The 22040-nt window shown below is 31.9% G+C and overlaps 1 protein-coding gene and 1 pseudogene across 2 annotated transcripts; both read left to right on the top strand.

Moving 5' to 3' along the window:
* Nucleotides 1-10404: 10404 nt before the first annotated feature.
* On the top strand, nucleotides 10405-14812 carry LOC145041820 (putative pectin methylesterase CGR3; annotated as a pseudogene). The gene is made up of 10 exons (XR_013680432.1): nucleotides 10405-11039; nucleotides 11712-11854; nucleotides 11983-12022; nucleotides 12108-12149; nucleotides 12227-12508; nucleotides 12592-12647; nucleotides 12747-12945; nucleotides 13162-13648; nucleotides 13748-14254; nucleotides 14351-14812. The product of XR_013680432.1 is annotated as a putative pectin methylesterase CGR3 (transcript).
* On the top strand, nucleotides 13115-14214 carry LOC145039594 (pre-mRNA-processing factor 39-1-like). Its single transcript, XM_078987629.1, has 4 exons — nucleotides 13115-13504; nucleotides 13562-13648; nucleotides 13748-13821; nucleotides 14169-14214. Exons 1-4 carry the CDS (start codon nucleotides 13115-13117, stop codon nucleotides 14212-14214), a joined length of 597 nt encoding a protein of 198 aa, XP_078843755.1.
* Nucleotides 14813-22040: the final 7228 nt, after the last annotated feature.

The raw sequence follows: 22040 nt of genomic DNA, 5'->3' as shown, positions 1-22040 counted from the left end.
CCAGTCTAGGGTGACAAACATCTACCGATTCCGAATCCCGAAGAACATTGTACATGCATAACAATCACATTAGCATGGTTATAATAACTCACAAAGGGGTTAACGATACTATCTTGGTTTACAGGAAGCTTACACTTCACCGGTTTTATTAAATATAAAACAACATACTACATTTCAATACACTATTGCTTACATTTTTGGTCTTAGGGTTTAAGACTACAATTTTTATACATCAAAAAATATTGGGTTTTCTAGGAACATACATTTTACAATTACAAGGAAAAGAAAAAAAAAGGACATGCATACATACATTGTTAGTCTTTGGTGTAAGACTCACAACTGATTTTTTTATAGAAAATATCGGATTTTCTGGAGACATACAAATCACCTTTAAACAAAGCAGTTACAAATATTTTTATACAAATATGCTTATAAACTCACCAACATTCAATGTTGATGTTTTTCAAAATCACTTGTATTCTCAGGGAACCAGTAAGCAGGTACCTAAGTCTTGAGAACTGGATTGTTGTGTTTTGGAACTTTTACTTTATGTCACTTTTCTGTAACTCATGAACAAATACAATATGTAAACAATGTAAGTTTGTATTCTCAATGTATGTTCTTTGGTTGCTATACTTCATTTATATCTAACTGTTATGATACTATACAAAGACGTCATCTGCCCACAGACGTTTCTGCCGTCCTAGTTCGGGGGCCTCCTCATACATTACACCTTTCGGTTGAACATCTGCCATGTATGAACCTGAAATTTAGAGTAAGTTGGCTTTTTTTTTTCAAATATTGACCAAAAGGGCAATTTGGTAAATTATGAGAAATGATGAGAATATGAAGTGGTAACTTCATGAAAATGGCCAACATTAATTTAACTTACTATGATGATGTTATACGAGTAAGATTAAGAGAAATAACACTTGAGAAGATGAATTTATGGTCAAAAAAGTAAAATGAGAATTTTATGCTTTTTGGACCAAGTTTGTGACTTAATAGATTAAGACATGTATTAAGTCAATGAGAAGTGACTTTACAGATGTGTACAGTATGTTCCTAAATTCGTGTGGATATCAAGATCATAAAGATGGGTAAGAAACAAAGACGATATGCAGGATAGAACATGGGACAAAAATGACCCAATGTTTCGAAGAGAAACAACCAAGGGTTGTTGTCAAGCTGGAATTGCAGCATGGTGGGCTGACTGCCATGGCACGGAGAGTGTTCAATGTGAGATAAGAAGGGAAGCATACTTTTCCCCATGGTGCGGTGGCTAAAGTACTTAACTAGTGGGGATAGAGTACCACAGCGTGTCAACCATTTATGTATTATGGCAACTTGAAAAACTTCTCGCATGCACTCTTCAATTCTTTCCAATATTAGACTTATTTTTCTATATAGTAGTACCCTTTAGAGTCTAATGAAGCATTCTAAATGTGATATAATCAAGGTAGGAGTGTTAAAAAGGGTTAACTCGAAGCGTAGGAATCAAAATCGGGCTAAACACTCCAACACATGGAGTGTGCGGCCGCACACATGGAGTGTGCGGCCACACACTTGAGTGTGCGGCCACACACTCTTGTTTGCGGCCTCACACCTCCCTAACCGCACACTCTACATATATATACCACCCTTAGATCATTCTTGAACACTACCTTCACTTCTTCAAACATAGAAGACGAAAATCCTCTCAAGTATCATCCATTCTCCTTGAAGATCTTCATAAAAGGTACCAAGAACACCAAGATCTTCATCTGGCAGCACACACCACCTGGCAGCACACAGGGCCGCACACATGTACTGGCCGCACACAGGGCTGTACACATGTGCTGGCAGCACACTAGGTCGCACGCATGGCCGCACACACACATATAGTGTGTATTTTGGCCATACACCCTCTTGTATAGCCTTATAAACCCTCATACAATCATATATGATTATAACACTTCATTGTAAGTGTTTACTAGTCCCTATGATGGTCCCAAAATCATCAATTAGTTGTTCATAACACTAATTATATCCATACATGTGCCAATATATGCTAAATAGGCTTCGTGTGTGTACTCAAGTCACCACTTGACACCTAGCATCAAATCCAACTTTGTCATCAGAACCACTCACTACAGGTGAGTTCATACCCCTTTAATGAACCTTTCAATTGTTTTTATATGTTTTAGGGGGGCGGATACAAGTCCATTATACATGTTTATGGAAATTAATCACATGCGATTTACTATCCGTAGTTCGAATCACATGTGATTTATCGCTATGCCTTATAAATAGATTCTACGTTTTCAAAACTATTTTGGATAAATAATCAAGTTTTTAAATGTTTCTTTTGGACAATACTTTTATTAAACAAATATTCTTATAAAATGTAACCACGCTAATATAATTATATAAGTAAGACTTGAAGGACTTAGGACCGATAGCTCGCCTTATTTACTATTCTTGTTTGATTGTGGGCTTAGGGTAGTGGTTATCCGTCCGACTGTCGTTGATTTCTTAGTTATATATCTTGTATATTAGTATGGGACACGAGTATTTCTCATTTCACTAGATGCCTAAATCACTAACATGACAAGAACCATACACACTAAGTTAACTATAATAGGTATAGTTAATGCTACTACCACTACTACTCACTATAGCTATTACTCTCTACACTATAATATGCACTATTACCAAACAATACACTAGTAAGAGAACACACTATGAATTATACTAAAAGACTACTACACTACAATAAAAGAGAAAGCACTAAACAGATGATAACACACTAACTCACTACGAGATACTCTATTCACTACCCACTACTCCCAGAGTTTTCCGACAGGAAGACGATGCTATATGTATAGATCTATACGGGGCAGACGCTATTACATCCCAACTGTTAACTTCAGTCCGAGCCGCACAGGTCCATGGATGCCACTACTTCACTACACTGTGAATGACCGGTAAGGTCATGGGGTCCACTATTACTCACACTCTTGGTAACATACAAGAAATACACTATAACCGCACTAAAATACTAAACTAAAGGTTAAGTTAATATCCCGAAGTAACCAAGTATCTAGTACTAAAGGAAGTTGGTACCACTATTATTGACTTCAGGCATAACTTACCATATTGCATTACTTATTAGAGAGTCACTATTATACTTTTACAATAAATGGTTTTCAAAGATTAAAATGACATGTTTCTTAAAGGTTTTCACTTACAATGTATTTCTGGAAAATATAGGATTTTCTAGGTTTTACTACTACTTATGACTGTGAATTACAGCTTTTCACACTATCGGTTCTAATGCTTTTTGATACAAAAACTCACACTAAACTCTTATGAACTCACCAGCTTTATGCTGATATTCGTTTTCAAAATAACTTGTATCCTCAGGTCAAAGATAGACAGGTACAGGTGCAGCATTTTGGAGAAGGTGGAGCATACAAGATCCATCTCTTATTTTTGTATTACTTTTGGTGTTTGTTGAACATTACGAAACACACTTGTAACTAAACTCACTCTGTAAATGAAATGGTTGTATGTTTCTTGTTTTTACTATTATTCAATTGTGATGATACTGTACATGACGTCCTCCACCCCGAAACGTATTCCGCCGTTATCGGTTTTGGGGTGTGACATGTATCCATTGACTGAGGTCAAAGGATCGTTGTGGCGTTGTGAACATGCATCTGTGGTGCGGTTAATCATCAGAACATAAGGTTTTAAGCCTCTATTCTTGTCATTTTGCACCCCAAACACCCCCACAGCCTAGCCCCGACAATTAAAGGATAGGGAAGGATAAAGAGTCGATTTTGGGTGCATATGGCTTGGAAGGATGAAGGAAAGCTCATGAGGTAATCAATTGAACCATTTAAGCTAGTAAGGTTGTTGTTTTTGATTAATTAAGCTAGTTATGTCAGATTAGAGTAAGGAAGCATGTTAGTAGTGTTAAAGAAGGTAGTAACATGCCTTAAACAAGCTTGTATGTGATTTCCATGAGTGGAATCAATCCAATGAGACTTAGGTTTTGAAACCCTAACTAATGATTATGTATGAATTTATGCATTATATGTTAGGTAATAATGAATTAAGTGTTGTGGGATGCTTAATTCATTAATTGATTGAGATTAAGAGATAGAGATTGAAAAGATAGGTTATGGATCCATTAAGTAGTTATGTTAGCTTTAAAAGTTAAAAGCTCTTGATAGGCTAAGATAAGTAATAAGACACTTGTATATATGTACGATTAGAAATAAGAGTAAATAAGATTGATCCAATAAGGCATCAATGACAATGTAAAGGAAACATGAGACAATTAGTCATCACTAACTGATAAGGTGAGTTATATATCTCTCTCTCTCTCTCACACACACACACACTCTCTCTCTCTCTTTCTCTTTAAGTTAATTTATACATTTTATGTATGTATGCATATATATATATATATATGTATATGTATGTATGTATGTATGTATGTATGTTTATGTATGATAGAGTCATGTATCTGAGCATGACAAAGAGGAAGGAAAGAAAGGGTTATATAGATTATAACCTTATGATAGACTTTATATGCAGGATATGCTGATAGAATGCAACTATGTATATGAATGTGAGTATTTCAGTGGTTAGTGGATTAGGTATCAAAGTGACATGTATGATATTCTGGTAGTATCTTTTTATTATATTAGAATTGCAACTATGTGTATAGAATGTTTTTGTTAGTAGTTTTTTATTCTGTTAGAATTGCGACTATGTGTATCGTATGTTTATTTTATTGTAGTATATTTTTATTCTATTGGGATAAACAAAATATCTTTTATTTTAAAACATTAGTTAATGTATTGTGTTTTAGTCATGCATTGAATATATTATACTAGACATTCTAATATGTAGTATGTGTTATAGCAGGACAAGTACAAGAACAACACGTGAAACAAGAAATAAGGTCGAAGAAATTTTTTGATAAATCAGTTCCAGAAAATAAAACTCCTAAACCTTTAAATGTACTTCTCATGGAAAGAGAGATAAGGTCAAAGAGAAAATATGAGAAAGTTCCAATTGTAAATAGTTTAAAGAATAAGGGAGTTAAAAAATCTGTGAACGAGTAACAAGAAAATAAGGTTAGAAAAACAAGTAAGGAGTATCCACCTGGTTTCAGAAACCCTCCAACAAGAATGAAATGTGATAACATCACTGCAGCTATTAAGGGGATGTCACCAAACAAAAACAAGCAATCATAGGAATGGGTTTTGGATCAATTATGCAAGTGAATATAATAAGTTATTGGGGACAACTAAGCTACTATCTTTTAGATGTTTATGATCTAGATAGTAGAAGACTTGTCTTAAAAAACTCTGCTATTGAGATCACAGAAGAGATAGTGCATGATATGACGGGGTTGACAATTGTTGGAAAAGACATCAATGAGTTTGTCGTTGTGTGATAAGGAGAATCAAATTCTGGAAGAATGGAAAGGACAGTATATTGGTGATAAGTTCAATGGTGAAGAGTATTTAAGAAGAATTCAGGCTACGACAGAAGATAGTTTGATATTTAGGATTATTTTTCTGACCCTTTTCATTAACAACTTCAAAGAATCAATGTTGATGGGGACGAATCAAATCAAAGTGGTAAGGAAGTTTGTGTTGGTAGATGACTTTTCAAAGTTAAACTTGTGTAAATATATGCTTGACTGTTTTCGATCAAGGAAGAAACTATGGAAAAGGGATGAAAAATCAAGCTACTATAGTGGTCCTATTACACTCCTGATAGTAAGTGTGAAATGGTGTTATATGAAAATATAGATTTCGTAGTAATTCATTATTGGTGTATTGATTAACTTAATGTTTTTTATTGTAGTTGGTGTATGTGTATAATATGAAGTATGCTATAAAGTTAGATAAAAGGCTTCCTTTTATTGGGCAATTATTGGTGCTAATTTATTAGTGATTCAACATGTGGAGATCAATTTGGGAGGGTTCGGGAGGCAATTTTGGGATGACCATGAGGATGTTGATATGAAGGATGAAACAGGAGGTGAAGAGGAACAATTGGTCAGTTTTAAGAGGGATTTTAGAGATGAGGAGGTAATAGTATAGTTTTTTTTGCACACTTTGCTAATTTGTAGTAATTGTAATTAGTAATTTAATGAATATTCTGTTAGAATATAAATTAAATATTCTAGAAGAATATTTAATTGACTATATATTCCTTATATAAAAGTTGTTGAAAATATTCTTGTAATGTAATTAATAATTAATTATGTGTATTGCAGGCGTACACTGCTGTTTTAGAGTATAGTTATGGGTTAATTGTAATAGAAAAACATACTATGGAAGTTGCATTGAAGGATGGTTTGGAAAAAATCCCTGATAGTGTGGTGCTGAAGGAGTGGATGGAAAAGATGAATGAGCTTTTTATTAAAGTGCATGAAGGGGCAAACAACGAAAACGTGCATGAGTTATAATGTCTGAATAATATATGTGATGGTGTTGAAGGAAATAGTTCACCTCTTAGAGGATTGATAGTTAATGAAGTTAACGCACAAGAAGATGTCAATTATAGTACACCTATTGATACCAATTCTTTAACAATGAGTCAATTTCATGCACTTCCGAGGGTGAATAATGAAATGGTTAAGTTGTTGGATGAAATAGAGTTATAGGTGTATATAAGGAAAAAGTTAATGTTAGGATTCAATGGGGATAATGTGGTTGGAAGAAATCTGGGAGAAGCTTTGATAATGCTACAGAAGATGACGATAATGACAAAAGGGAAATACGTACCCCTAAAAAGGCAAAAATATTTGATTCCTCTTACATTGAAAGAATAATTAAGGTTTGGGATAAATTGAGTAAGGATGAAATTGGAATATGTAATTAAGATTTTGCATCTAGTAGAGATGATGGGTAAGTATATGTGAGTCGCTTAGTATTTTTTAAAATACAAATGTGAATGTATATAGATTGATTTTAAATATAATTTTTGTTATATAGATGAGATTTGGGACATTGGAACACGTCAAGTGTTGCACCAAGGTTTTGCATGTCAATTTAATCAAAGAATGTTTATACATTCTAAAGTAATTGATTGTTGGGTTGGGTTTTTAAATAAAATTGAAAACTACAATGATGAATCATCGCTTTCAGGATTTTTCTTCAATACAACTATTGTGGTATGATTTTTTTTAAACTAAGTTTAACTTCCATTTTATTTTTTTAGGATTAATATTGATGGTGATGTGGGATTTCATAGATAGAAGATGTATTGAATGAATTAAAGACAGAAGATCTGAAATGTAGGCTTTTTGTTGCTCTATTACGAATCTACATTAAGAAATTTGTGCTTGTAAGTATATTAAGTAAATGTATTAATTTTTGCATCACTTATTATAAAATTAACTTTGTTTTTAATGTATATAAGGTATTCTTCCCAATAGTCGATGATGCGAAGTATTACTTACTAATCTTTGATCTGAGATCAAATTTCTACTACATAGTAGATCATGTGAAGCGAAAAGGAACTTTGGATAGGAAATATGGCATGATACCAAATTTGGTGGTAAGATAATCAATATAATTCTGAAAACTCGCTTTGCACTCTAAAATTTGTTATAAGACTATATTCGATGTATTTGTTGTATTCAATGACAGAAAAAAAAAAAAAAAAAACTATTTTGCAACTACTTAACATCACAACATCATCCAATGGCAAAAGCATTAAGTTTTAAAGTGGTTCGTGTGATGAACATATATTGGCAAGTAGAAAAGTCTGGAACAGATTGTGGAGTATACCTTATAAGGCATATGGAAATTTACATGGGGGAAAATGAAGGGCGTTGGGGGTGTGGTCTTATAGGTAAATTGCCTGGTGATGTGGCAGCTATTGGCAAATTAAGAACGAAATACATGGCAAGAATGTTGACAACTGACTTCAACGAGTATAAGAGTATGATGGTTAAAGATTTTGAAACGTTTCGTAAGCTTGATATTTTGAAACAAACTATGCTTCTTCAAGAGTCAGGTGAAAATAGGAAGAAAAAGAGAAAAGCAAAGGGTCATCGGTAAGCATTTGAAGTAGTAATTTGGTTTTCTGAAGATACATATTAACATGAAAGTATTTGAACTTTTTGTTTTCGGTTGTTTAAACATAAATTTGGTTTATGTTAGCGTTTTGAAAAAATACTTTGTCTTTTAGACGTTTTGAATCATTGTTAGCAAGAATCCAACTTATATATTCTAATGAAATATTTGTTTTGATATAATGGTTATGTTAATGCATTGTTTATTTTCTAGAACGATGATGTGGTGTATTGTTAACAGACAATTCTGGTAGAATGAGTTATAGTTTAATACTAAGTCTTGATAGGATGTTTCTGAAAAAATTTAGTATTAAATTATTAAGTTGTTTTAGATATAATTCTTGGTTATACTGAATAATGGATGTGTTGATGTATTTTCTTTTATTATATGGTCAAATATTATTTTGTTACTGGATTGTTTTTGATTGATTTAACATTCTGTTAGAATACGTCAATTGTTATTATTCTAATAGAATATGCTATGCTTTGTTATTATCTCTTAATGGGATGTTGTTGGCAAATATATTTTTCGGTAAAATGTAGTCTTTTTAAAATGAAATATGTGTATATAAATGTAGTATTTAGAGAAAAGCAATACAAAATTCCGTTGGAATGAATATGTTTATGAAATATGTAGTCTTTTTGAAATGAAATATGTGTATGAAATATGGTATATTGAATACTTGTATATTAATGATAGTATATGATGTCGGAATAAATTATACACATTGTTAATATACTGTAAAAAGCAATATAAAATTTTGCTAAAATTAAAATCATTATTAAAATGAATGAAAAAAGTTGGGTGATTAACATTAAGTTACTATGTTTTAGTCATTGAGTTTTTTTTTGTTTAAGTTAATGTGGATGCGGGTGGATGTATTAAATAATTTATTGTATAACTTGCTATAAGTAATGAAAAGAATGAATGTATAGTTTTGATGGAATGAATATTTGTATTTAGTTATATAATTATTCTTAACGAATAAAAAATCAGAGATATTGTGAGATTAATTGACAATGACATCATAAGTAACAAAAATTAGATTCTTAACGAACAATCAAGGTAAATACTTTATCAAAGGAAATGTCATTTTAGTAAAACCATTAAAGTAACATACAAAAAAACTAATTCTGGACGTTCTTTAAAGGACAATTTATTTTGTCATGATGAACCATCTGTTCACAAGTAGCACACTTTCTTTTAGGTTTCGAGCTTTCTTTCTCAAGCATCTCTTTTCTAGAGTTTAATCCTTTCACATGAATTTTGGATCCTTTGTTACAAATATCTGAAGGGTTCTAAATGTCACTATCATCAGGTACTACATCAGGAACTACCACGCCTATAAGCTTGTTGAAATGTTCTGCCGTGTTGGTTTATCATGATTTGGACAATCGTCTATGATTTTTTTCAACTTATTCTGCTCGTCAAGGCATAACTTTAACTTAGTTGCATCATGACTCAAAAAAGACACACTATGGTCAATAGTTGAAAAAATATCAATAGTAGTCATGTCATAATTTGAATCATCAAAAGAATTAGTGAAACATCTTTTTAGTAATTCTGTTGGAATAACATCCCTATGCCAATGTTTCAAAATGTACTTTTCATGAATTCTTTCGATGCTATAAAACTTAAACACACAGAATATGTATCTGCATAAGATCCCGACATGTTCAGAATACATACAAGAACATTTGAATGAACCATCTTTGGTTGAGTGTGTGACCTGGAATATATAAGATTATTAGTGAGATTGTCTAAGTTGTAAATATTTAGTGTTTAAAGTCAAATGATGAAATGATAATTAATGAGAAAAAAGTATATTGTGTATTCTGCATCCCTTATAAGACAATCATAATTGTATTCCTCTTCTTTTTCATCAACAACGACATCATTTGTTTGCCTAGTACTTATGTTGTTTTTTTCTCCAAAACAATAATTGTGTCAACACTGTTCGAAGAATTCACATTCTTTTGGAAACAATTATCTTCAGATCTTGATATCCCTTTTTGAACCTGATAAAAAATCTTGCACGTATATACCTCCACTACTAGAGAAACAGATTTTAATGACGTGCAAACAATGACACACATTGATTTACAATACGCAAAGCGTGCGTCCTAAAATAATGTCATCTCTTATAAAATTTGAAGAATAAAGGGCATGTATTTGTGCGTGCCCTAAAATTAGTGTCCAAAAAAAACACGGAGGGCGCATATGATAAAATGTGTGTCGTGTGCGCACGTTGCTTTATATATATATATTTTTCATAAACACGCGTTTTAGAAGCTCGCAGGGGATATGAAATTCCAAAAGTTTGAAAAGCCGCCATGTTCTCCTCTACCTTCTTTCAATTGTTCTTCTCTCTCCTTTCAATCGTTCTTCTCTCTCTCAATCAAATACCAAAAAAAACCTTCAATCGGAGAGCCACGATGTCTCTCTTACCGTCACTGCTCTTTTCTCCCACAACAGCATCACAACATCACCAAATCTCTGATCTCCAACCGATGTCTCCACCCATTCTCTTCCCCCGCTCTAATTTGCTCAGTCAAATATTCAAAAAACGAACCACGATGCGCTTTTCCTTTCTCCCATACCAGTCGGCAGAAATCAAGGAGTCTCATGCCAAAAATTCTATATAGGGCCACAAAACCGACTATTGTTGGAACTAGGGTTCTAGTTCTTAGTGAAATCGAAGGTTTTTTGGTCACCGGGCCATGAAATTGAAATCACAGGGGTACAGTTCTTGGAACCACGACTATTGTTGGAACTAGGGTTTCGGTTCATAAACCCTCCATCTACTTCTCTCAATCTTCAGTTCCTCAAGTAACGATTCCTCCATGCTCGCCGCCATTAGCCATCGCCTCCCTGTGAAGCCACCACCGGATGGAGACCGTCGCACCTCATAGCTACACCAAAAACCTTCAACTTCTAAGCAAAAAGGTTACACACACACTCTTTCTCTTTCTCTATCTAATCATCACTCGCGCACTGTGGTTTTTGTTTGTTTCTCGCATTACAATAAATTGTTTAATCAATTGCTGATTATCTGCTTGTTAAATTCGAGGAATATAGCAGCATGAACAATGAATTATGTCAAAAACAGTTGATTAATGCTTTTGACTTGATCGATTCTAGTGAATTTTTTGTTATGTGTATTGAGTGGTAACGAAAATTGGTTGATTGCTTGTTTTGCTGGGCTAAAAACGATTTGAAGAATTCCGCGTTAGGTTTTCATCATACATTCATACCAAGTGGTCAAGTCGCTTAATGTATTAGTTCGGGACACTTCCGTTCTCTCGTTTTTCTTCAAAGAGGATTTTGAGTCTCGCTTATTTAACTGGATAATTATCCCGAGTAAAATTATCCATCAGCATGTTTTGGAAACGACTGTGTTAGTTTAAATTAATGAAATGTTCATCAGCTTCAGAACAATTAAAATTAACAGATTGATTTAGCCATTTAGGATACTAAAATCTCAGCTATTGAATTAAAATTGTGGAACACCCCATTTGTCACTGATATTGGATCCATTGATCTTTCAAAGTTACCATTGTTTCAATTTAGATAACTCAATTCAATTCATAATAAAACAAGTTAAACATTTTTCTGCAGGTGAATCACAACATATATAGATGTCAAGGAAGCCAGCTAGTTTATCAAGGCGTTTGGGTGATGGAAATGGCATTCCCTTTATGGGATCCTTGAATCCAAAATTACGCCCTTCCCCTTTCTTATCCATTGCCCTTGTTCTTGTGGTAATCACACCTCTTAAAGCTTTTGCATCTACTGTAACATCTGTTACTCATGATTCATACCTGTGATACTCTTCTTCTCTTCTTAAAAAAATACTGAGTGAGACTTTCCCTTCTCTCAAAACTTTTAGGGAGCTTTTCTCATAATTGGCTATGTTTATAGTGGTTCAGGTTAGTACATATGAATTTCTTTTGGCTAAAAAAATTCTATCTTCTCCTATCTCAACCTATATCAAAATTATCTTTGTAACAACAGGTGGAAGCAATATTGATAAAGTGGCTCTAAGTAGGCTTGAAGGTAAACCATTTAAGATAATAATAACAATCAGTTATCTATTGAATGATTATAAATTTTCTGATGTGTTGAATATGCAGGTGGTGTTTCATGTTCAGCAGAGATTAATCAAGCATTACTATTTCTAAAAAAAAAGCATATGGTGACACTTGACAGCATGCATAAAGTTCTACACGTGGGTCCCAGTTCATGTTCAGTGGTGTCCAAATTATTGAAAGAAGAAGATACATAAGCATGGGGTCTTGAACCTTATGATTTAGATGAAAGTGATGCAAACTGCAAAAGCCTTATAAGAAAAGGGATTGTTCATGTTGCTGATATTAAGAAAAGGGATTGTTCAGATGGATTTGTTATTCTCTCTGGTGAGTTTTTTTTTTTTTTTGCTTTTTTTAGCAATTATTCACTTATATTTTATAAAAGTAATGTGGATTTTATTTTGATAAAGGCTATCCTGGTCAACGTAAAGTCAAAGTAGCTGAAATGTCCAAATTTGGTCGCCCTGTAAGTCCTCTCTTATATTACTTGATCCCAATTACTTCAAATTTAAAATTTAAAGAAACATTGAATAATAAAAAATGAATTTATATATATTTATAATAGGTGAAATTACGAAGCTCTTTGTGGTGGATTCGGTTTTTTTGTTCAGACAAAATTAGAAGAAAATGAAGTTGCTACTAAAAAATTCGAATTGGCTGCAGCCAAGAAGGCATACCAGTCAACGTGTCAAATTTTCCATCTCAAATCACTCCATTGAATTTAATATTTTGATGAAATATGAAATATGGAAAACATAAAAATGGTAAACTATATACCTCAAATACCATGCATACACAACAACTTGGATTTTTTTTTTATGAAGAAGATGTATATTATTATTACACTCTTATTTTCATGTTTTTTTTAAGTATTGTTTTGTTGGAACAAATGATTATTTTTAGACTGTTTTTAGTACCTTTCTCAGATATTATATGATTTTTATTGGGGGGAAAGGTAAATTCAGTGTTTTGTTTGACAGCTTTAGGGAATTAGCTGCTAGTCGCCCTTTACGGGCTTTATCAGAACTGAGAACAGCTGAAGAACTTGAAGCTGCAGCAAGGGCAAAAGGGGAATTCAAGAATCAAGAAAGTGAGGGTGAGATCCATCCGAATGATGGATTAACAGAAGCTAAAGAGTTGGAGACCTATATTTCCCTTAGAGAAGAACTTTATAAAAAAACTAAGGATTTCGATTCTAAAATCATAGATTTTGAAACAGCCATCAGGAGACCTTATTATAATTTTAGGCCACTTGATGTTACAGAGCTTGAAAACTATCATAACTACCTTGATTTCATTGAAGGATGTGATGACTTGAATAAAGTAATCAAACTATATGAAAGATGTCTAATTGCTTGTGCAAATTATCACGAGTATTAGATACGTTATGTTTTGTGCATGGAAGCTAGAAAAAATACGGATGTTGCCGAAAATGCCCTTGCTCGTGCTACCCATGTTTTTGTTAAAGTAAGTTATATGCAATCTCAATTTCTGTTGGCATGTGTTCTGTAAACTTTTTTTAGTAAAAGTTGATTTTACTTATTTATTTATTTATTTTTACTGAAGCAACCAGAGATTCATCTTTTTGCTGCTAGATTTAGAGAACACAATGGAAACATTGAAGGAGCAATTATCGCCTGGTAAAAATTAAAATCACTTAAGGGTTGTTTACTTTTTCCCCATTAAGTTCTGTATGTGTACAATGACTTAATGTTGCATATCTGGATAAAGTGCAGCATATATAAAGTTCTTTTTTTTCCTGGACTGAATAAACCTTTAAAATGAAACTAAATGATCATATCACCTTACATTCCAACAAACAATTTTCAGTATTCATCCATTTTATTTCTCATTTATTACTAAGTTAGGGTATATGGTTTTAGTTGAAGGTGAAGATGAATAAAGGTTTGTCTCTTTTTATTTCTCATTTATTACTAAGTTTAGAATATAAATATCATAATTTTTGTTTATAGCTCCTTTTCTTCAGTTTGCTTCTTGCTTCCAATGCTATGCCAGATAACAATGGAGATTGATGGATGTCGGTTAATAGTCTCTTCTAGAGCATATAAAGTAGTAAGTGATTAATATTTTTTAAATAAATAAATGTTCCTCAATTTGCAAAATGAAAGGGAATAAAATTAAATAAATGTCGATATTTGTAAATTGAAGGTGGTGGAGTGTCTAATTAGGGTGGTTGAAACCTGATGACGTTCCCATGGTAAGTGTAATTTGGTGTTTTGCAAGTTTGTGTCACCACAACAACTGATTTTGTATATTACTGCAAAGTTGTCTTACAATCAATCATACTTGCTTGACATTTTGTATATTCTAGATCATTCTGATTCCACTCTCATACATACGATGTGTATTATTAATTAGTTATATTGATATTGTACAACTGACATGATTATTGTGTAGAATTTATGTGTTGTTTTTTATCTAGAGTTGGGATTGATATTGAAGTTAAGAGACATGATGATTGGTTGGATACATGAAGGGTTTCAGAGCTTCTTTAAACAGCTTAATGATGAGTTACTGAAACAAGAAAGTGCCCCTTTATAGCAATGTAGCATTAGGTTATATAGTTAGGGAAAACCTCTTAATAACAATGTACAATCAGATCCCTTTAATATCAATGTATTACAATTTTTTGACATGATGTTATTGGATGAAATTGATTGTTTTGGTATATAATTTTTTTCTATATTTTTGTATTATGTGTAAAAGAGTATCGTAAAGGCACGTCGTATATGCATATTGTAAATGGTTGCTAAGTTTAGGACACGCAAATGTGTGCCATCTTCATTTATGATAGGGGCTATAATGATACGCAATGTATGTCCTAAACGTGCGTCGTAAGGTTACGACACGCAAATGCGTGTCGTCTTCCTTTATGACAGGGCCTTCCTTGATATGCATTGCGTGTCGTAAATGCGTGTAATAAATACGCGTCGTCTTTCGTTATGACAGGGCCTTTCTTGACACCATTGCACGTCGTTTAAGCATTTTACGACATGCATTGCACGTCGTTTAAGCATTTTACGACATGCATTGCGCGTCGTAAAAGACTGTTTTTTTAGTAGTGCTCTGAAGCATGAAGTTCATTCGGACTACGGGTGATGAATTTATGAAAAGTGGTGGCAGTGTTAAAATCATTGAGAATTTGATTATGTATTTGTCGTTCCATGACTGAATTAAATGTCATCATAAACATGATAAGATAAGAACCGATTAGTGTGGTGGTTTGAAATGACCAATTCTGACATTCAGACAGTGATGTAGTCCGCATAAGACCAGACATTGGAATGTGCTTGAAAAATGCAGGGTTCCAAAATCTTCGCAACCCATACATGATTTTCATCCAATTGTTATATGTAATTTTAAACTCCTCCAACATCATATGCCATACATTCTCGAAGTCATGTGGTTCTAACTTAGAATTCCAAATTATAGAATGAAAACTCTTTCGAAATTTTTGATTGGTGGCTACATCTTCGATTGATAAAATTTGTAGAAATTGAAATTTAATGAGGATGGCTAAATAAAAATATTAAAGAAATTGATGTTTGTATCAATGAATGTTTTGTATGATGGAAAATATGATGTTAGTTTTCATTTAAGATTCTGTTAGAATATGAAAAAAAATCATTCTAGAAATCATAAGCAAAAAAATAAGGATATAGCTTTTTTCAAAGCTGGATCTTGGTCAGATATAACCAATTTAGGTTGTTTTCTAAAAGCTTTCAAGAAAGCTCTAAGCAACCATTCATAAGAAAATCCATCTTCTTTACTTAAAAGTCCAGCACCAAATGTTACACATTTTTTATGGTTATTAATGCCAGTGAACGGAATAAAAACCATATCATACCTATTTTAAAAAGAAAATATTAACTTACATAACTGAAAATAATGAAATATTTTTTTTGTAAAAGTATTAAAGGTTAGAAATACTTATTCATTATGAATGTGGCATCGAGTGATACAATGTCTCCGAATGAATTATAGTTATAATTTGTTGTTTCGTCAACCCAGAATAGAGAATTCAGTCTTTTCTTCAACGCTTTATACTCAAAAGTAAATGTTGGGACATTTCTCTTCCTGTCATTCGTGTTGTCAACAAGGAATTTCGCATCCCTCCCACCTATGTAACAATTAAGATTTCTCCTAGCATTCTTAAAGTCCGAAACCAATCCACCTCGAACCGAAGGACCGCCCTGAAGAGCAGTATACAGTTTATGTGCTTTTATAGGAACAATATTTTGTTTTGACAAATTATGAATGAAAGTTCCTGGGAATAATCAAATTTTCTCTTTGTACGAGATAAGTACATATTGCCCTTGCTAAACAACTCGTGATTATGTTTCTCGACAAAATCACTCAAAACATATTTAAGAGTACCAGGAATTATATTTAAAATAACTTTCGCTTTACCGTCCCTCCTAAATAAATATTTCCTTCTTTGAGTCTTATTATGTTGAATGTATAGAGTATCTACTTTACTAGTATTTGGATTACCTTCCCGATTGCATACCGGATGTATATTTGTAATAATGTTGTATTTGGTTTTTTAACTCTTCCAAGCCGGACATCAAAACCAGATTCTAATGCATAGTTTCTATACATTGTTACTGCTTCACCATATGAATCATATTTTGATGTAACTTTTGGTTTGATATCATCAAAAACAATCGGGGTCCAATACAAGGTGCCACCAGGAGAAACGTAATCATGTGTAAGTCAGTGTAACATGTGGTTGTCCTGTATAAATAGAACAAATACATGATTAACAATTTACTTATGAAATAAACAAAAGAATGTGAAGGAATATAAAAAATGACAAAACTATTATTCTGTAAGAATTTTATAAATTTTATACTGCAAGAATTTACTATTCTGTAAGAATTTTTATTATTCTGAATTGAATTTATTATTCTTGAATATTTTTGTTTGATGTTGTTACCCTCACTAAAATCAATATTAACCTCTGTATCTTCATCAATGAACTGAATTTCGTCTTCTGAATGTTATGCATCCTCTGTATGTTCATCCATGAAATTATTAACATATAATATTAAACATGATTATTACAAGATACGATCTGAAATACAATGAAATTTTAAACAAAAATTCAAAAACTCACCTACATTAGGATTACTGCTTTCTCCTACTTGAAATTTGACATCATATAGTGTATCATTATCAGGAAAATTGAAATCTTCAAGTTCAACTTCATCATCACTAGCAAAATAATGTTCCTCGTAAATATGATTATGTCACAACTAGCGAATTTAGGGACGAGATTATATTCAAGTACAAACGATTTCTCTATGTAACCTTGTTGAAATAGATTATTGTATTAAAAAATGACATTGCTATATGAGTACATATATGCATACACTAAGAATCGAGTTGTAATAACCTCTTATAAGCTCAAGTTTGATCTAATAGCTAAACAAAAATCAATTTTTGGGCCTTTGCTTTAAGGTTTTCGGCCCAAATAACCCTAGACCGAAAACCCTTTTAATGGGCCATCTAAAAACCGAAAACTCCTTGGAATAGCCCATGAAGTTCGAAAACCCTATGAGGTTTTGGGTATGGCACAAGACCAAAAAAAAGGAATATACAAATGGGGTGACACCTCATGGCTTTATATATATATATATATATATATATATATATATATATATATATATATATATATATACCATACATGCAAATACACTTCATACCTCCATGCATAACACTAAATGGACCAATATACAAAGGTAATAGGCATCCCCCTCCTTCCTTTTTAGACATGGCCAAAGAGTGGAAGCTCTTACACTCTTGCCATTCCTTCCCACTCTCTCTCTTTCCTTCTCTCCAAAATTTCATCCAAGCCTCCCCAAGATCGACACTACCAACCCGGTTCTTAAGATTTTGGTAAGTTTTCTCATAAAACCCAAGTGTTTTTATACATTTTGCAGTCAAGTTCATCATGCTTAAACATATTTTTCGTGTGTTAGATCCTTAGAACACTAATACCTCTGAGAAGTTCTTCAAGTTCATACACAAGGCTAGGCTCGAAAACTCTCACCTCTTCCTTCCTATAACCCACGAAAATCACCAAGGTGAGCTTCATACCCCCAATTTTTCGTATTTTACATGCTTTTAGGGGGGAATACAAGTCAAATTACGTTTACCCAATGGATATTTTCATGCATCAACTTGTTCATGAAATAATATGTGCATAAAATGTTGAAATCATCTTACATATACACATACAAATCGTGACTCATAAGGTTTTACAAGCCAAAATGTGTTTGTCCTTTGGAAATTTGCATGCACTATGTCTATTTGTTGAACATGAAACAATTCTTGTATAAAAAGTAAATTTAATATTTGCTTATAACATGAAAATCAAAATCTATATGGTTAACACCATTTTGTTTACTAGAAATCATGTTTGAGATACACACACACACAAGGAGATACCAAAAACTTATATAAAAATATGTTGTCTTTTGGATACCCTCATGTCTCACTTTTCAAATTAAAGTTGGTACAAGTATTTGTATAAAAATGTTGAAGGCACCATTTGATATTTCTAAAAATTGTGACCTTTATGGTAAAATTGACAAAAGAAAGCTATTTTGTAATATAAGTTTCAATCGGTCAAGTATGAGAAACACAAATTACAAATTTTTGGTAACTTTTGCTAAAAATAACTTTTCTAGTAAAAGTGATCGTACTTTTAGTCATTTTGGTAGGTTAAAACCAAAGAATGCTATGTTTTAAAAACAGATATTACCACTAGACATGATTATAACCAATTATTTATATAAAGTTATATAAATAGTTTTCACAAAAAAGTATACAGGTTAAACTACAAATGGCATAGTTTGTATGTCATATGACACTTGCCATAAAACGCGTGTCATAAAATACGTGTCATAAATTCTCAACAATATAATTATTTCATAATACAAGAAAAGGTGAATCATAGTTCACATAAATATGTTAATGCTCTAGTAAGACATTCACTTCACCATACCTACCTAGCGTACCCTTTAAGTCCTGCATTATAACCAGAGTCTCCTGGAGGGAGAGGGAGATAGTTGTGAATAGATCTATATGGGATTGACAACCCCACACCTGAGTTGTTCGCTACATCTAGATGGGCCAGTCTAGGATGACAAATATCTTACCGATTCCGATGCCTGAAGAATGTCGTGCATGCATAACAGTCACATTAATCATGGTTATAATAACTCACATAGGGATCAACAATACTATCTTGGTTTACGGGAAGCTTACACTTCACTAGTTTTATTAAAATATAAAAATGCGTACTATTTTTCAATACACTATTGGTTACATTTTTGGTCTTAAGGTTTAAGACTACAATTTGTTATACATCGGAAAGTATTGGATTTTCTGGGAACATACATTTTACAATTACAAGGAAAAGAAACAAAGGTCATGCATACATACATTTTTAGTCTTTGGTGTAAGACATACAACTCATTTTTATAGAAAAGATCGGATTTTCTAGAGATATACAAACCATTTTTAAACAAAGCAGTTACAAATCTTTTCATACATATATGCTTATGAACTCACCAATATTCAATGTTGACGTTTTTCAAAATCACTTGTATTCTTGTGGAACCAGAAATATAATAGGTAATCAACTCTTTTGAGATCAAGTGATGTTGCACTATGGAATTTTACTTTTCAGTCACTTTTGTGTAACTTATGAACAAATACAGTATGTAAAGTATGTAAGTTTGTATTCTCAGTGTATGTTGCTTGGGTTACTATGTTTCATTTATATTCAATTGTTATGATACTATACAATGATGACATCCATCCCCGGACGTTTCCGCCGTCCTCGTTCAGGGGTGTGACAGATTATTAACATCTGATACTTAATCGTCCATACCTAAGTAATTTAGATAGTGTTTTTATATGCTTTGGAAGTTGAATATAATAAAATATTATAAACTAACATAGAAAAGAAATAGGGATGAAAACAGATTATATGCAACTTAAAAGGCATGATATTAGGGATCATTGATAAAAACTTATTTCTATGTGATTCTTTTTTAAAACATGCTAAAGATAAAAATATTCATATTCCAAATATAAAATATTTCAACATTACATTAAATTAATTACTTTACAATATTATTATGTACTTTTTAAAAAAAAATCAGCACAATGTTTTATTCTCGAAACAATTCTATCAGAATGATATATCAATATGGCTTCTAAAACTCTGCACAATGTTTTGTCTGTAAATCATTCTACGAGAATAATATAGCAATATGACTTATAAAACTGTTCACTGTGTGTTATCTCAAAATCATTCTATCAGAATGTTACAAGAATATGGATTATAAGATATATCAATGTGGCTTATAAAACATTGCACGGTGTTTTGTCTGGAAATCATTCTATTAGAATAATATAGCAACATGGCTTAAAAAAACTGTTTACTGTGTGTTACAAGAATATGGCTTATAAGAAAGTTAACTCTTATACTGTTTACAATATAAGTAACTGTATTACTCATTGTTTACACATTTTTTTTTGACATTATGTGTTTTCATTTTAAGCAACTGTAAAACATTTTTTATGAAATATAATAAACATTGTTTTTGACATTCTATTGGAGTGATAACTTGATGATTCTATGTATATGAAGTAACATTAACACTTATTGGCTATAAACATAAATATATAAGAAAAACACGTAGAATTCATCAAACCATATTTTTATTATACTGAAATCAAACTTAATAATACCATATAGTTCATCAAACCATACTTTTATTTTACTGAAATCAAATTTAATGATATCTATAAACATCTAATTTAATGAATTTCTTGTACTTCTATGCTTTCTTTAATCCAAAATGACAATTCCTGCTATCATGACCAGGTTCAAAACATATTTTATATTTTCTTTTTTTCTTCACAACTTCGTTCACCATATTCTTGGGATCATTGACATTACCCAGATCCTCCCCGGGATTCTGATCTTCATTATCGTGCAAGATTAACAAATTGGATATATATATATATATGTGTATGTGTGTGTGTGTGTAAAAACATATAAACATCAAAGAACAAGAATGAATACCTGATTCTGATTTCCACTATGAACATCCATCGATTCTGTAAAACAAAAGTAACGAACAAAGAAAGGAATTGATATTTGTGATCTGTGTGTGGACGTTTCAATTAGATAAATAGAGATAATTAAATTAGTGATAAGTAAATTGGTCATAAATCATTGCCGAATATAAAGGAATAACAATCAAAATAAATAAATTAAAAATAAGGATTAAAATGAAAGATTACATAATTACCCTTACATATTTAATAAATTAATTAATTATTTGCTAATTTGTGATTGGTGTATCCATGTACACAATATTTATTGGATACATTACTCTCTCTCTCTCTCTCTCTCTCTATATATATATATATATATATATATATATATATATATATTGCTTTTTACTGTTGTAGCCTAAGCTTTTGTTATGAAAGTATTATTCATTATTCCATTTTAGAAGAATATGATATACTGTAGCCTAAGCTTTTGTTATGAAAGTATTATTCATTATTCCATTTTAGAAGAATATGATATACGATTTCCCTTTGCACTTAGTTTTTTTTCTAATTTACTTTTTTTAATTTTTTGTTTTGCATACCATTTTATGATATTTGTTTTGTTAACACTTTAACTAAATATTAAAACTTGAATTAATAATGATCCATGTTTTGATATTGGTTTTTTAAGAGTATGTATTTATATAATAATTTAAGCCCCTTTATCCTAAAATAATTCTCTGTCTTTGATATTTGT

Source organism: Lactuca saligna, chromosome 4 (assembly GCF_052625555.1).
Source record: "Lactuca saligna cultivar CGN05327 chromosome 4, ASM5262555v1, whole genome shotgun sequence".
Classification (NCBI taxonomy): domain Eukaryota; kingdom Viridiplantae; phylum Streptophyta; class Magnoliopsida; order Asterales; family Asteraceae; genus Lactuca; species Lactuca saligna.
This window is presented reverse-complemented; position numbering and strand designations above follow the sequence as displayed.

Coding starts and splice junctions, on each gene's coding strand:
- LOC145039594 (XM_078987629.1), top strand. CDS start 13,115: ATGATTTTTATTGGGGGGAAAGGTAAATTCAGTGTTTTGTTTGACAGC. Junction 13,505..13,561: donor GATGTGATGACTTGAATAAA/GTAATCAAACTA, acceptor CACGAGTATTAG/ATACGTTATGTTTTGTGCAT. Junction 13,649..13,747: donor CTACCCATGTTTTTGTTAAA/GTAAGTTATATG, acceptor TTTTTACTGAAG/CAACCAGAGATTCATCTTTT.